Below are 16,981 nucleotides of genomic sequence, written 5' to 3'. Positions count from 1 at the left end.
GATCACTAGCCACGAGACATAAAGCAAAGAACATTTCCTCCAGCACAATTAATCATTGCTTAGAAAGCAGATACTGCAGGCACATATTCTAATATTAAATAAAATTATAATACCATTAAAGCAAGTCACTCATCTTCTATACCGGACTCATATCTATAAAGATTAAGCTTGAATAAAAGCACATGGCTTTCCTCTGTCACACTGGGTAATTATTATTCACATGGCAGAATTAGACATAACAAAGTAAAGATGACTACTTTCTTGCATCTCTGCCATAGGATCTCTGAAGCTTCTGTGATTTAAAATTTAAAGGTTTAAAATCTCTAATCTCCTATTGTAGCTCATTGGATTTTATTCATTTTATATACGTCCATCATGCACATGCCCTTGCTTTGCAAACACACATATACACACTCCGCTCTTGTCTGCTTTCAGCGAGGATCCTTGGGGGAGAGGTTTCACAAGGCAACTGAAATTATTTAATAGCTAATTGCACCTTCTTCCCCCCTCCAGCCCCCCGCCCCATGACTGGCCCCATGTTCCTGTTGCTTGCTTCACCAAAAAATCTGTAGTCTTGTTTGCCTCCTGGGTGAGCGCATCCAGTTCAGCACCAGAAAATGAATCCTACAATATGGGCAAGGCTGGATGTGGGACAGGATGGCTGCCTGTCTTCATTCATGCGGTCGTCGCGCTGCAAGCCAGGCTGTACAGTATGCAGCTCAGCCTTCTGCTGAGGGTTGGCCTCATCTCCTGTGTTTCAAACTTTCCCCTGGCCTGAATCAGCCTTCTCAGGCGTTCAGATCTCAGGGGAGAAGTGCCAATGACACCCCAGGCAGATATAAAGCACATGAACTTTGAATATCACCTCAGAAATTACTCCCAGGCAAGTCCAGCAGTTGCCATGCCTAGTTTCTGGAGGTTTGTGTCCTTCACCACCCTGTCCTTTCTTCTCCACATGTACAGTGGCACAGTACAGCAAAAATCTGTGATGACTCCTGCCATTTCACTCCACTTCTGCCTTTGATTTTGTACTGAGCTTGCGAGACGCACCTCCTCCAGCTGAGCAACCGATTAAGTGGGCTTTCCTTCCCCTCGCCAGGATGTCATGAGTAGGATCATACACAACCATTACCTTTTGTATGATTCAGTGCCAAGACCCAGAGGTCAAAGACCGTATTTTGCTCAGAGTGAGCTACACCTTCTGCTCTTTGCTTATAGAAGACGCACAGACTGTTCCAGCCACTACTGAGACAAAACCTAATCAGCAAAGCACGCTGCTTGGATAAATCACTAGCATGCCATGCACTAATGGAGGTGTTGTGCTGTGAGCATCAAGCTAAAACACCCACACGGAGATTTCCATCCATCTCTGACAGCATCACCTGCTTGTTGTGTGATCTTGGCCAAGTCACTCATAGCCTGACTTGTAGAAGCACCAGCCCCCTGGAAATCAGGTCAGCGCACTCCCCGTGCTCTGACTGCCCCCAGGAAAAGAAAGAAAATGCTACTTCTCCTCTGCCCCAACATCTGCCAGGCACAAAGCTCTATTGTTCCCAAAGCTGGCCCCGATGGCGTTGCACGGGGAGGCAGATGCACTTCTACGCGGGCAGCAGCCCCGACGCTGAGTCCCTTCCAGCCCACGTGTCCCAACGCCAGCGTCTGCTGACAGATGCCTTTCACACCAGGCCTGAGACAGAGGGGCTGTTTGGTGTGGACAGCAAAGCTCTGTTCTTCATTTTGAAATCATTTTTAGTCTCTGCTGAGGATGTTTGTTTCTCTGCCTCTTTCCTTCCCCTGTTTTCAGTGCTCTAGGACCCCTGTATCTTACAATCTGTCTGCTCAGGAAAGACCCAAGGAGGTAAAAAGAGCCTTGCAACATAATATTCCTGCCCAGGTAAAGCATCAGAAAAGGGCTGTGACCTTTTTTTAAAAAAAAAAAAACCCAAAACACTAGAGCTTCATAGGTGCATATTGCGGCATGGAGAAAGGCAGGAGGAGATCCTGGCGAGCTGTTTGGACCACATGCCCACAGCACGATTGTCTGCAGTGGCAGGGTTCGGGCACCTCTGTGCCAGTGGTCTGTGCTCCCAGTTAGCCGGGAAAGCTTCCCGAGGAGATGCACTCAAGCTGTCACATCTGCCTGAGTAACAGCATGGTGTTCAAAGCCTTGTCACAAATATTGTTTTCCTTTATCTCGGTTTCCAAAAATCAGGTCAGTCCCATGTCTGCCGATACTAGCGGGAGAATGAACCCACCCTAAGTTTTAATGTCTTTTGGACAAAATCTGTCCATGAACAGCAGGTAAGCTCTTTGTCTAAGTGCCTTTGGCCTCTGTACAAATGTAATTAGAGTCTCATTTCAAATTCCCTGATTTCAATTTCCCAACTTTCCTTTGAAGCCTCATTCAGTAAGAAGTGCCAGACACCCCGCATCTACATTACAATGCATCCTAGCACACTTGAAAGCCCAAGGGCATGCTAAAGAAATCCAAATCCACCGAATCCATAGCCAATATACAACATGAGATGAACGACAGATGAGAACTATTTCCTGCAATGAATATGCATTGTGAATTAATTCATCATTTAGGAAGAACTGCTCCTTTGCTGTGTGCTCTGTTTTAATATTTGTTCACATCATTGCAGCAGTGTTGTATAATGAATCTAAAAGCAGTTCTTGCAAATCAAAGTACTAAAAAGTCTGGTTCAATTTCCCTACTAATGTCTTTAGCAGAAGTCCAAACATTTACGTCCAAAGGTTCAGCCGTATCTCTCTGCCACTTATTCTTCATGCCCGGTAACAACACATCACCTCAAAAGTACCTGCTGCTTGGGAGACTTGCTACCGATGACAGCTAGATTATAGCTTTTCTGCATTGGCTTACTGGACTCCTGCCTTAGCTTAGAAATACTGGAAATCAGCTCTGAGCTCACATCAAACAGAAGGACAGAGATCAAAGCGATTCACTTCTCCTTGAGGATCATGTTTCTTGGTGACTTCCTTGCAAACCAATAGCCACATCTTATTGAAGCCCGGATCCATGCTGGGGGATTCCAGCCGTTCCCATCAGGCACATCCTTTGGAGGTGGGAGCATTTGGCACTGCCTGATGTGTCAAAGGGCTAGCTCAGTGCCTCCCTCCAAGTTAAAATGCTTGGACTATTACTGAGCAATCCCAGTAAACAGCATTTCCAAGGTTAAATCAGAGCCATTGGCTTCCTGGTGCTCAGTGCTACCAGGCAGGGGTGAAGGCAAGAGAACAGGAGCAGTGTTTGGCTGGTATGTCCAGCTGCTCTGACTCTGATGTCAGCCCATGGGTGGGGGCCTGGATTATGCTCAGTGAGAGGAACCAGGCAGGGAACACGGCCCCAGGATAGCCATGGGGCGGGGGATGGCTTGGTGGGGCCTATGGATGAGCAGGGCAATGCTGTGGGGAGCTGGAGACCAGCCCTACTGCAACATCACTGGGGCAGGGACTGACAGCCCCAGAGGTGCTGAAATGGGGTCCTGGACTGCGGGCAGGGTGGGGGGAACCCCTGGGGGTGAACAGGGCCAGTAAGACATTAATGCCCTCAGGTGCCTGACAGCCAGCACACACAGCTGAGGTGTTCTGATTTCAAACATGGAAGTGCTTAATTTCTTGTTTGAAGATGACAGAGCCTGTCTGCTCTTTTATCTATCCTTGGGCCATTTATTCAGACTGAGGGTCAGCCTGCCTGCAGGTGCTCCTATTCTGGCTCCCCCAGAGCCGGTTCACAGTGCCGCAGCCAAAGAGCTGTGCTGCAGGGTCACAGCGACGCTGCTGCTCCCGCTCAAGCTGGCTGCAGCTACTTGCATAAAACCCGACGCCTCAGCTGATAAAACCCGAGATGCGAGATCACACAGCACAGAGTTGGGGGTCTCTCGGGCTGCTTTCACTATTAGGAGCCCTGGGGCTGCAACAAGGAGGCACCCAAGCAGCTCCACGTGCAACCTGCTGTACCCTGTGGATTACAGGTCCAGCTGGAAGCGAGCCTCCTCCTAACAAGCCATTTGAGCATCACTGCACCGTGTCCTCTGCTGCAGTGAAGGAGATTGCAGCGCACTGCAAATGCACCAAGCTTGGAGAAGCTTGAAAAAGGCATGAAGACAATATATAAGGGCTAATGTCACAGTTTAAGTTTTTCTGTAAGCAAACCCCATGGATCTGCTCATGTGTGTGTTTGAAAGCTGTTGACACAAAGGTGGCAGAGTTGCCTGCATCCTAAAGGAGAGGTGTGCCAAACACCCCTTTGGGGGATATGCTGCATGGGTGGGTGGGAAAACCAGCAAAACTAACACTTTGTAAGATACCACTGAAAATTGATAAGAGGTCCAAAGACTGAGTCCTTTTTCAGCCCCCTGTGACCTTCTCATACGTCCATGTGCATAAACAGTAGCTATTCTGTCCTTGGTCACACTGAATTTAAGCTCCAGCCTGCTTATCATGTGAGGGAGCGGGCTCGTGTTGCAGGGGAGCTGCGTTTCCATTCCTCTGGGCATCCTTGCGGTGGTATCACTTGTTTTCCCACGTTCTCTGGATACTAGTGCAAAATAGTGAAGAGCGGAGGTCCTGACATAGCATGACCCTGACTCACAACTGAGTTGCTCGAGCACCCCAAAACCCTCCCAAGATGCAATAGCAAACATCAGCCAAAAGACGAGGCATATTGTATCAGGTCCTTGGCAAACAGTTTTCTCTAGGAGCTCTGGAGAGTAAGCAGCACCTGTCTGTCTTGCATCTGTCTCAGTTCTCCATTGTTTCCTCTGTCCCCAGGTCCCTGGAAGAGTCCAAGTGTTTGGCAGACTACCATGTGGAAAGCAAAAAGAAAAATTCAGCTGGTGCTAGGCTTTGAGCACCAGCGGGAAACTAAGAAATTTGAATTACAAAAATCAACTGGCTGCTGTGAACTGATGCAGATGCAGCTCCTTGAAAACTTGATTTGCTTACCTTAACCCTGGCACCAACGGCTGTTAGTATGATCCTTAAAATCCGATGACCAAATGTACTATCACTACAGGCTTTCTCTCTGGAGCAAGCTTCTTCCATCCACTGCCAGAAAGTACTTGATGCCTTCATCTCTGCCAGCTTCTGCTTCTTCCTTTTCCTAACCTAATACAACTGGCAAGGCAGTGGGGAAAGGTAACTCTATGAAAAATACATCTAATGCTTTTGGGAGATTTTACAGGCAATGTGTGATTGGTTTTGTTAGGTTATCTGTTCTTCAAATGCAAAAAATGTACCGCGATTCTGAAACGAGTGGGTGTGGATTGTAGCTGAAGGCACAACAGAATAATTGAATTGTCTCTCCCGTACCTAGCCAGAGCTCTCATCTTCCGTTTTATCTTAGCTACTAGCTAATGTGCCAGCTACATTTTGATAATTATTTGCTTCCGCAGCCTCTGGGAAACCACAAGTTGATCCTGACGTGCAAAACCCCTGACCGTTGATGCTGAGTTGTTGGGATGCTTTTTACAAATCAACAGTGCCCTGAATCCATCCATCTTCTCTTCTGTGAGTTGGCACCAAGGTTCTTTTGCAGCAAATGGTGGCAGCTGGACTTGCAAAAAAAAAAAGAGGTCTGAAAATTGGGGCTGTAACAGCTAGAAGAGAGGGCATGGATTCAGGCCATCACCTGGCTGCCCAAGCACAGGCCTGCCTTTCTTTGAGTTTAACCATTGTACCTATGAAGATTCATGAGTCGTGGGCTGGTTAATGTGAAGGTAGCTCCCCTCTGCCTTCCCCTTCTCTCTGTCCTTGTGCAGTTCCCTTTCTTTGTTCTTAATTTGTGCAAACAAAATTTCCCTCCAAGACTCGGGCAGTTGTATCATCAGCCAGTAATCCACTATTTCCCTTGGAGTCCCTCGTGTGCTACTCCACAACTGCGTTCTGCAAGCGTTGCGCTCCTCTGCGATACACCAAATTGATGTTATCCTGTGATCAAAGGCATCCTTGTCCTCAGAGCAAATTCCAGCACAGGTGTAGTAGTTGGCTGCACAGTTTACTGTCCATTTGAGCAGCAGAAATTCTCAAGATGTCACCATCTAAAGCAAAAAGCCTTTGGAAATTAAACATTTTTTTTTCTCACAGGGGAGCAGGCTTTGATGCTTTGCTGAAGTAATCAGCACAAAGTATGTCCTGAAAGTCACAGTGGTTTACCGAAACTTTCACAAAAGGGGTGGCAGCTATCATTGGTATCAGAGCTTTCTTATGGCGTGTGCTAGGAGTCTGTACAATAATAACTAAATATTTGTAGTTAAATAAGAGAGAGTGGGTTTCCAGTTTTAACATCCCAGCTAAAGTTACTGGGAAGCAAAGACTTCTGTTTCACCTAAGCAATCCCTAAGCTGAGATCAACCAGGGAACATTTTTTTTGACTGCCTCACAGTGATGTTGGTCTGTTTTAGACAGCAGTGACTTCACTGAGGTTCACATAGCTACTGAGTAATGTCATGTATTGGGAGTTCAGAAAAACTAGACCTGAGAAGTTTCTTGTTAAAATACCCAATCAAAGAGGCTGAAGACCCAAGTGAAAAAGCTTTCCTGTCAGATTTCTCTGAGAACCTTCTCAGGCATAAAATAAAATGTGCAAGGTAGAGGCATATCATCACCTGTCACGATGCTTAAAGCTGTTCCCACATCTCACACGGCGCCCTGAGCTGATGTTGAGAATGACTTTCCTGTTACGTTACAGAGTTCTTTATTCCTAGCATGGTGGTGAGAGGGCACAAAAACCTGTGTCCTGAGTGGCACATTTTATGCACAGTTTTGGATCTTACGAGTGTTTTCAAGATCTCCCTCCTTGGAGAGGACCAGCAAGAGCTGCTGAAAGACTCAAGACCTTTGAAACTTCGTGGTTCCCCTAAGGGCTCCAAGAAGTCGTGTCCTTCCTGAGCCTAAACCACAAAGGTCCACACCTTTATATAAATTTGGGGGATCATTTCAAAAAAGACTGAGTGTTGAGTCCTACTTTACAAAAGTAAAAGGCATGCAAGTATCCCTGTAGCTTAACATGCCTGTGGACTTCAGGCTCCTTCACATGGCAGGTGGACACCAGCTTCTGTCTGTGTCCTGGCTTCCTCCCAGTGTGTCGCCTCCAGCCCAGCCTCTCTGCAGCCCAGCATGGTGGGGCCACCTTCTTTTGGGACACTGGGGATCGCCCATGTTTCAAGAAAAGATCCTGCTTCATAAGCAGCTTTCACACTTCGGAGAGCCCGTTTTAACGGTACTAAGCCAGCAGATCACTAGATGGCCTCATAACCTCAGCGATTTGCAGGGATTCAGGCTTAGGCTGTGTAATTGCCAGATTTACTTTTAAAAACCTGGCACCCTAAGTTCTGCAGGATTTAGGAACACTGCCTCAGGCAATGCACAAGAGCCTTTCCAAAACACGGTGTGTGAAATTTGGGATGCTTTGTCCCATAGAGAAGCATGGGACATGTTTGTCACTCTCGTTGTCAGAAGCTGCTTGTATTCCCCAAATCCCAGCAGATGGGACGGGAGATGGGGTAGAGATCCGCTGGAAGCTGTTGGAGAGCTGCCAGAGTCTCTCCAGCCGCTCTTGGCTGGAGCCAGCAAGTCAACACAGCAAAACCAGGGCCTGTAGGAAGGACAAGCGCCCTTGGGGACTGCAGCAGCCAGAAGCCACCTCCAGACCCGGCTTAGCCTGGCTGCACCTTCAGGAGGGGCTTGGCCCTGGCCCTGGGCTCACCTGGGAGGGTGGCGACCCCCCACCGGGGACAACCCTCTGTGGAGGACAGCGGCTGGGGCAGCAGGGAGACACAGGAGCGTTTGGCCCCTTGTCCAGCCACCGGCGAGCAGCAGCCACTGGTGAAAACGCACTTCATGTCCTCAGAGGAGACACCACCACTTGTAGGTTGTCAGGACCTGCAGCCGAGCCGTGCCTTGGTCAGTAACAACAACAAACCAGTGCCCTAAGGGAAGAACCCTCCTTGCGTCCCCACTGCAAAGAGTTTGGGGAGAAGAGAAAAGAGGGGATCTTCAGAACAGCAGAAATACTAACGGGGTGGAGGGAGCGTGGGGAAGACGAACACGCAGAGGGGAAGACCGAGGTTCAGCTTGCCCGAGGAGCAGGCCCGGCACTGGAGCACGGGCTGGCCCGTCTTTCGGTGGCCCGTCCCTTCGACAGCTGGTGCTGCTACGAAGAGACTGGGACACCGTGGTTAGGCCGTACCACATCTGATGGCGGCCTTGATCTGATGCGCAAAGGAAGGGAAAAAAAAAAAAACCAAACCACCCACCCTAATTTTCACTGTTGTCAAATTTGGATATGCGTTATTACTCCTTTCCCCGTGTGGATTTTTACTGACGTTTTAAAATACAGACCCGGTTTACATCGGGGTAAGTCTTTTTAACAAGTGTTTTAAATGAAGCAGGAACACAGCGAGCACATGACACTCATCAGGGGTCCGGATTTAGAGAGGGGCGGGCCCAGGCCGCTGCCCCGAAGCGCTGCGGTACGGAAAACACCAACCGCAAGCACCACCGCAGCTGCCGGTACCGGGAGCCGGGACGGAGACCGCACGCTCGGCGGCGCTGCCGCTTTAAGGGCGGGCGGGGAGTCCCGCCCTGCTCGGCCCGGCCCCCGCGAACCGGGGCGGGGCGGGGCGGGGCGGGGCGGAACGAAGCGGCGGCGGAGGCCGGGAGCAGCCGGTAGGTGTGGGCTGGGCGCGCCGCGACCCCGGTCCCGCCCTGGCGGGGGGCGGTACGGCCGCGCCGGGCCGTGCTGGGGTGGGATGGAGCGGGTGGCCAGGCCAGGCCAGGCCGGGCCGGGCCCGGTGGGATCCGCATGGGGCAGGTCGGGAGGGCCCGGCTCAGGCGGTGGCCCCGGTGCCGGCGCAGGCCCTGCCCTTGCCGGGGCACCGCCGGGGCTGTCCGTGTCCCCCGGAGGCTGGCGGCCGCTTTGCAGAGAGGTGCCCAGGCCGGGGTGACAAAGCGGGGGTGGCACCACAGCGGTGGCTGTCCCGGCGGGCCGCCTGCCTCCCTGGCTGAGGGGGGCAGCCTTTGGCCTTGGTCGGGTCTGGCCTCCTCCGGTGGGAAACGTGGGGTCGGTGTGGTTATGCTTTGAGAGGCACCTGCTGCTTTAAAGAAAAAAAAAGAAAGAGGCTTAAATTCTTAAATTGCACAGGAACTGGTTTTTTTTTTTTTTGGGCTTGCGGGTTTTGTTTGTTTGTTTGTTTTGGGTTTTTTTGGTGGGTTTTGCTTGGTTTTGGTTTTGTCCCCTTTTCCGAGTTCTACTCACTCACAGATTTTATTCCCGGTAAGATGGGAAGGCCAGCGGCGTCAAACGCAAGGATATCTGTCCTGATGCCTTCCTGCACTAAACGCTTAAGCTCAGTTTGGCATTTTGAGCAGAGAGCTCTTGGCAGATATTTCTGTACAGACAATTAATTTAAAAAGAGTAACCATCATGACAGGCAATGCAAAATACGTGCTACCGAACCTCAGCCCTGCTGATTTGCAGCAATTCCTGGGGAAAAACCAGCATATACCATAAGCTGCCAAAATTTATATCTCAGATTGATTTCAGATAACTTCATGCTTCCCTTAGGCAGATGGAGATTATATAGCTCTGCCTTCAAGAAGGCAGGCATGCGCTAATTACATACATTAATTACATGGGCTCTGCTGAATGGCATTCTCAAATGAGGAAAAATGCGAAATGCTCATTACATTTTTATGTAATAAAAAAACCAAAGCCTTTAGTCAATGATTTAAACAAAGACTTAGCTGGACCATCTGCTGGAATAGCAAAGACTTACGGGAGGGAAGTTCACAGCTTAACATTTTAATAAGTGATCAAACTAAACCCGGTACTTAAAGCAGAGGCCAGCACACAACAAAAATGCCGCTAAACACATATGAACTTCTACTAAAGATACAGACAAATAAAAGAAAAACTGAAGTAACAAAATACAAAGTAATGAAATACAAGACTTAGTTGTATTAGCATATTTTTCCTATTTGTCCCCTTGCCTGGTTTTTTTTTGAAGGACAACCTGCACAGCTCTAGATGGCAAAGCTGGCCACAATTCTTCTGTTGTGAAAAACTGACAGGGGTGGGCTGCAGCTGATTTTCTTCATGCATCATTCTGCTTTTTCATGAAAACTACCGCAGAAGAGAGAAAACAGTTGCAAAACAGAAAATGAGTTTCTCTTGTGTCTGTTTGTACTTGCAGTCTTGCTGTTGTGGAAGCACAGGCCTTAAATGCTTCTCTGGTCATCACCTTAGGGGGAGGTTCAAAAGCTGTGCCCTGAAGCGGGTAAGTCTGAGTTGTTGAAAAGAAATTAGAGAGCAAGATGAGGAAGGAAAAAAAATATGGAAATAGTAAAGGATGGATGAAGGAGGAGATCTGAGCAGGAAGGCAGGAAAAGTTACTCTCTCTTCAGGCCACTGCTTGGTAAGGATAGTCACAGAATCAGCGTGAGAAAGACCCAGAATCTGCAAGAGATGGAGGGTGAGGAGGGTACAGTGATGAAGTGCTGAGAGGCTCTTCCTCACTTGCCTCTCAGCTGAGTGCAGTGGCTCTCCCCTCTCCTGATTCTTAAATGTGTCTAAACGCTGACGCACCCATCTTTCATTCTCCTTTTCTTTACTGCTTGTGACCTGAAAACTGGCCTTGAGTGGCGTCAGAAGGCCTTTGAGTGGGAACTCATCCAGTCTGAACGTCTCACCTTTTAAAAACTTAGTTTTTTAAAAGAGTGTTGGATTTAGTTTCTCTCTTTTGACAGCTTGGAGCACGTTTATATAGTTTCTCACAGGGAGTGGGCTACAGTGATAGAGGTCTCCTTTCTTCCTCAGCTGAGAGCATCCACATGAGACTTACACCATAAGACTAACCGATCCTTTAAAATACAGACTGAAATGCAACAAACTGGATGTATTATGTTTAAGATCAGTTCTTGGGGATTTTTTTTTTTTTGTTGTTTCATTTTGGAGCTGGCAGCCTGACAAATCTGAGGGAGAAAGAGGAAAGTCTTTTGAAGAAATCCTTTAATTGCTTGCCTTTAAAAAAATGCTTTCATATAAAAGACTCATCACCATTATAAAAATTGTAATTAATGGCATCTCTCAAACAACTTGCTGATAACCTTTGCTATGACCATAGGCTCTGCAATGCCAGACCCCTACTGCAAAATCCTAAGATTCAGTGGAAGAGACTTAAATGAGAGTAGCTTGCCGTGTGTGTATCTTCAAGGCAGAGGGAGGGAGATGTTAAAAGGCTGCACGTTTGATTTTTAGCTCTATCAACTGTTCTGCTAACTGGTTGTTTGTCATAGAATATTTTTATAGCACTCTCCTGAATGGGTCTCTTTGTAGTTTTTTCCTTAAATACCACTTCTTTTAGACTTCAGAGGCTCTTTGAGCAGGGGCAAGGCATGCATTCATGGTCACACAACAGCACGTTGACCTCCTCTTCCTAAAGCCCTGGTGGTGTGTGGCCTTGAGGGCACTGCAAGAACATCACTTACGTGGTATTGTTCTCCTTTCAGGAGTTGTCGTCCGTCGCTATGAAAAACAACATCCTGTGAGTTTATTTCAAGCTTTCTGCCTCATCACCTGCTGTGCTCACCAGATAAGTAGCGCTCCGAGCTCTCCTGCGGAGGGTTTGTCCTTGGGGAGACATGGCCTTTCGTGGCTGGAAGCGGCTTCTCCTCTTGGGCAGGCAGAACACCTTTGCCAAGGCTTGGCGGAGCCGGAAGGGAGGGCCCCTTCTGCGCTGGAAGCGCTGCTGCCATTGGAGTGCTGGCAAGTCTCTGGACCCCGAGGTGAGAGCGTTTTTGGAGGAGAACACAGAGGTCACCAGCAGCGGGCACCTCACGCCAGAGATACGACTGCGCCTCCTCACCCCTCGCTGCAGGTTCTGGAAGGAAAAACCTGACCTGTGGCCTTACGGGGACCCGTTCTGGGCAATTTACTGGCCGGGAGGCCAAGCCCTCTCCAGGTACGCAGCCCACATCACCAGAGTTGATAAGTCCAGTCTGCTACGGGCTGGGATGTCAGACCTGGCTCTATAGTGATTCCTAGCGATGTGTATTTGCCTTGTATGAGAGCACATTATCCATGCTCCTGTCTGCTTACACAGGAGAGAGGCAAACTGCTGGCTGGCAGCAAAGTTTTGGCACCTGCTGCATATAGAATGATTTATGGCTCAAGCTGAAAGCTGTTGTCTTCAGCGGTAGTGCATGTGTTGACAACGGGGCTGAATTTGGATCTGTGGAAGGGATGTGCAGTTGCCATCAAAACCTCACGAGGTGTTTAATTCTATCACTCAATTGTCGCTCCAAACAGGAGGATTGCTATTTTGTTGTAACACACGGGGGATTTTTTTTTGTAGGAGCCAGGAGTGTGGATGTGTTCCTGGTCTATTGAGAAAAGCAGGTTTATGCTCATGCATTTGGAGTGCTAGTTAGCCTGAACGGCTTTCCTCGTTTAGAATTTCGGCAGCCTTGTTGTGGCTGTCTTTTAGTCACATGAGAAGTCACATTTTGATTTTGGGCACTTACTATCAAAATGTCTTTAATGTTCCTGATTCCCAGGAACTAGTTAGAGCTCTTCTATTCTGTAAAATCAAATCTCTCACTTTGAACCACAGAAAAAGTTCATAATTGGTACAGCAAAGAACAAGCTGTCAGACATTCCCCATACAGATGAAAGGGAAGAATCTGAATTGGGGCTTTACTGTTTTTCTGCAAGAAAGCATAAATAGGAAGGCATTTTTGACCAGGAAAAAGATGAGTCTTACAGTTAAATTGATTACCCTGCCGTGTAGGTGAACTGGAGTGCATAATTAAATTGGGTAAGGTAATCTCTGTATTTTGTTATCGTATGATTCATGTGCCCAGATATTTGGGTAGCAATAATAATTATCTGGCATTTCACCACACTTTATTGACTTACTGTTTATGCACTTGTTTTGATGTATTGGGAATGTCAGAAATGAGCGGCTAATCTGTGAAAGTAAAAAGAAAAAGGCAGTATGAAAACACGCTGCTTCCGTGACTGTGCTCATTTCGCAGTTGGCATTTCTGCAACATCAGGAGTCTCCTATTTCAAGCTATTCCTCTTGGTGTAACCTAAGATACCTAGTTAACTCAGCGTGGCAGACAGCAGTCTCCAGCAGCAGCATGGTGCTCTGGGTCCATGCCAGGGGACACAGTTGGTTCCAGCTGTCCTAAGTCCACCACAATCCTTAGTGGTAACTTGAGAAGCACTCAGCTGGAAACGTGGCACTTGCAGCATTAGGCGTGATCATGCTCTACACAAGTTACTGCTGGGAAGTCATTGCAAATCTGAGCAGAGCCCCTAGAAAGGGGAAGTAGAGCACTTTCTGTGGAGGTCCCACCCCTGCCTTCCACCCATTTGGTAAACTAGGGCCTCTCCTCAGAGGTGTGAGGTCCTCAAGGGGACCATTGCCGAACAGCTGAGCTGCTTAGCCTCTACCCAAATGCCCTGCCTGGGTGCCCTTAGAAAAAAGAGCATCTGTAGATCTTCAAAGTAGCAAATAATGCTGCAACATTATGGTAACCAGTGTAACAAAGCTGGGTTGCCAGACCTCATAGCAGAAGGTGATTTTCAATAAAACTGAGGCAGCTTCACTCGTTGGATTCCTAACCACATACGCAAAAGCACCAAGTTGTGCATGTCCAAGCTGTCTGGTAGGATTCCTTGTGATGACGTGTAGGACAAGAGGCATGGGGTGTCAGGTGCTCCTCATGCCTCCTGGGTTTCTGGTCTGGGTATTTTGTATCTTCAGTCCTGGTCTCAGCCTTCCTCCTATTGTCTCTTAATGGCTTGAACTGTTTGGTTTGAAGGTAGGGTTGTCTTTTGTTCTCCCAGCCTGAGTTCCTGGGAATCTGTATAGAGATGTGCTGGGATCTAGGTGCCATCAACGCCTGGCACTTACTAGGCCACCTTCTGCCATTGCTGCTGGTGCTTCTAGGCCCAGACATTCCCATCCATCCTTTTGCCGTTTACACCAATCTTAACATTTCCATTACAGTTCCCTGCATTGGAAGCCATCACATCAAAGCTGTGTTTACCAGTAGCCCTGCGTGAAGAGTCAGCCATCACCCTCCATGCCAGAAGACAACACAAATGTAGAATCCTTTCCTGTTTCTACTGGAACAATGTTATGACAATTGGTAGTAAATTTATGGCAATTTGCAGTAATTTATGCCACCTAGGGCTCTTCCCCGTGTCGCTTAGGGCCTTCCCCCTTGCAGAAGATTAAATTTCAAGGCAATTATTAAAGTTCTGAACCCTCAGTAACAGCTATATGATTTGTAGTGTTTAACAGTAACTGCTGCTTGCCTTCTGTCACTTCTTCTCTGTTTCCAGCCGAGAGGTTTTTGCTTGCTGATTCCTCTTGGCAGGTGTCAGCAACTAGATGAAGATACTCTTTCTGCTCACCGCTGCTCTGTTCTCATTTTCTTGCTGCTACTGAGGAACAACAGGAAGCAGACCAGAAGTATTTGCATCTGTGTCTGCATAGCCCAGGAAAGGAGAGAGGAGAAATTACTCTTCCAGGCAGTTGCATAAGCAGTATTTTAGGGCAACTGGAAGGCCTCGTCTTCTGAGGGGCGCAATACTCACTGCGAATACATGTTTGTGTCAGATTGCTTTTAATTTCTACAAATCCTTACCAACAGTTCACTTTCCTGTTTCTGACGCCAAGCATTTAAGTCACCTTGCAGTCTGTGCCTGTTTATTAGATCAGCTCACCTGTCAGAGAAGGAGCTGACTGAAAGAAAATGTTGCTTACTTGCCTAGATTTCTTTTTGTTTGGGGCAGGGGGAGGAGTAAGGGAGCAAGAGGATGGTTCTTCATTTTTGTATCGGGAGAGACAAATAAGGAACTATGTACCAGCTGCACATGTGGAATAGTGTTTTTACGATACCATGCTCTGCTACATGTATGACAAGAACTCTTATGCAGTGTAATGCAAAACTGAGAAATTTGCATAATCTTGTTCATTGCTTTAACGGATTTTCTTTTTCAGGTATATTTTAGATAATCCCCGCGTTGTTAAAGGACGATCAGTTTTGGATCTCGGAAGTGGATGTGGAGCAACAGCAATAGCTGCTGTGATGAGTGGTGCATCGCAAGTCCTTGCTAATGACATTGACCCTAGTAAGGCCTTTTTTTTTTTTTTTTTTTGTCTCTGTATAAAAAGACATTCATTAATCTTTAAAGCACGTTTAACACAGACTTTTCTTTGTGCCATTTGGGAGAAATGGAGTTCTAACAATGCTAAAAACATGAATGGATTTTTGCCAGTATTAGCAGTGGGCTGTGCCAGCCTCTCTTGCCTTGAGTGTATCTCCATAGCTCCTTAGAATGAACAAACAGAAAAGTTTCTATCAATCAAGTGTTGCCCATACACCATCACGGCTGGTTTGGAAGAGAACCCCAGGCACAAGCAGCAAGTTGGCTTCTCTGTAGGACCATAGTGTTTTCCTGCATTTTTGCATGTTGAGGCCTAGATTTTGTCCTTTCCCTTCAGATTTTGTTTTCCCGTAATTGACTTATGAATTAAGTTTATTCATAATTTAATTAGTCATTGGTTAGGGAGGAAGTATATCCATAGATTAAGGCAGAATTGGATATTCTGGTTTGATTCTGTGATTGGTTTCCACTGGTATCCATTCCAGGAATAGTTCTTCCCTGTGTCATGGTGCAGTGAAGATAAGATTCCATCACTTTATTCCAGATTTTGACCCATAATTAAAACTGTGGAAGTCCCTAGGTAGGATAAATAAAAATATTTAAAAGATTAATTTGAAAGATGGGTCAAATAAATTTGTAAGGGGGTTGAATGACAGAATCCTAAAACATAATTTTCATTTTACTTTGACTTTTCTTCAGTTGCAGGAATGGCAATGACCTTGAACTGTGAACTGAACCACATGAATCCCTTCCCCATCACCATTAAGAACATCATTAATTCAGAGGCCGGCGACTGGGACCTCATTGTTCTAGGAGATATGTTTTATGATGAACAACTTGCCGATGGTCTGCATCACTGGCTCAGGAAATGCATCAGGATACAGCAAACTGAAGTGCTGATTGGTGACCCTGGCAGGCATCAGTTTTTAAGCCACGGCATTCGCAGTCAGTTGCACAAAGTTATAGAATATTCACTTCCTGAGTACACTAGACAAGAAAACAATGGGTTAACATCAAGTATCGTCTGGAGTTATCAGCCCTCAAATAACTTAGAAAACTCTTGAAGCTGGCTTTCTAATGAATTTTGTCTCACTTGGTTGGCTTTTTTTGTAAGTATGTAAAATGAAAATGGGAATTAAACATGAAACGTATCTGTTGATGCAAAGTGAACTACTGTACCTTCATTGTACTGATTTCAGTCATACTCACTGAGGCTTACGCTCCATTTGAGCATGCAAACTGTATTCAAAGGGGCCTGCACCGAAGTGCAAATCCAAAGACAAGTTACATGTAAGAGTTTGCATGCTTGATATTTTTAACGTATATTCGTGTCTTGCTCTCCGAGACTATTGTGAAATGCTTTGGACACCCAGCGTACTGTTGCGGGGAGAAGGCAGTGGCTGAAAGATTACTGCACTGCTTTCACGGACTTTTGCAGCTTATTTACAGAGAAAATTATTGCTGTCCTTTATAAAACTCTCCAATAGATTATTAGCTCATACTATGCTCAACTTAAAGTGCCTTGCTCTTTTTCTGGATATGTCTTCTGAACGTCAAAGTAACTAACTTGAATCTCCTCCTTCCCCTCTGTAATAAAAATGCACCCTTCCTTGAAGCTGCCAGAGTTGTTATTTAGGAGTTGCACACAAATCCAAAATATGCTTCTTGAACTCCAGCCAAAGTAGAAGTTTTTTATAAGTGGAAAGTGACTAAATAGTTATAGCTGTAAGGTCTAGAAAGTAGGGTCTCTACTCTAGAGAGCAGGAATGTAGG

General features: G+C 46.9%; 1 protein-coding gene across 1 annotated transcript; it reads left to right on the top strand.

Moving 5' to 3' along the window:
• Positions 1 to 8,656: 8,656 nt before the first annotated feature.
• Positions 8,657 to 16,823, top strand: ETFBKMT (electron transfer flavoprotein subunit beta lysine methyltransferase). Its single transcript, XM_086755130.1, has 5 exons — positions 8,657 to 8,691; positions 10,218 to 10,301; positions 11,533 to 11,984; positions 15,042 to 15,172; positions 15,908 to 16,823. Exons 3-5 carry the CDS (start codon positions 11,665 to 11,667, stop codon positions 16,270 to 16,272), a joined length of 816 nt encoding a protein of 271 aa, XP_086611256.1. The 5' UTR covers positions 8,657 to 8,691; positions 10,218 to 10,301; positions 11,533 to 11,664; the 3' UTR covers positions 16,273 to 16,823.
• The last annotated feature ends 158 nt before the right edge of the window (positions 16,824 to 16,981 follow it).

This window comes from Chlamydotis macqueenii, chromosome 1 (assembly GCF_036417535.1).
Source record: "Chlamydotis macqueenii isolate bChlMac1 chromosome 1, bChlMac1.mat, whole genome shotgun sequence".
NCBI classification, from domain to species: domain Eukaryota; kingdom Metazoa; phylum Chordata; class Aves; order Otidiformes; family Otididae; genus Chlamydotis; species Chlamydotis macqueenii.
Note: the sequence above shows the minus strand (reverse complement) of the source record. Positions and strands in the feature narration are given on the sequence as shown.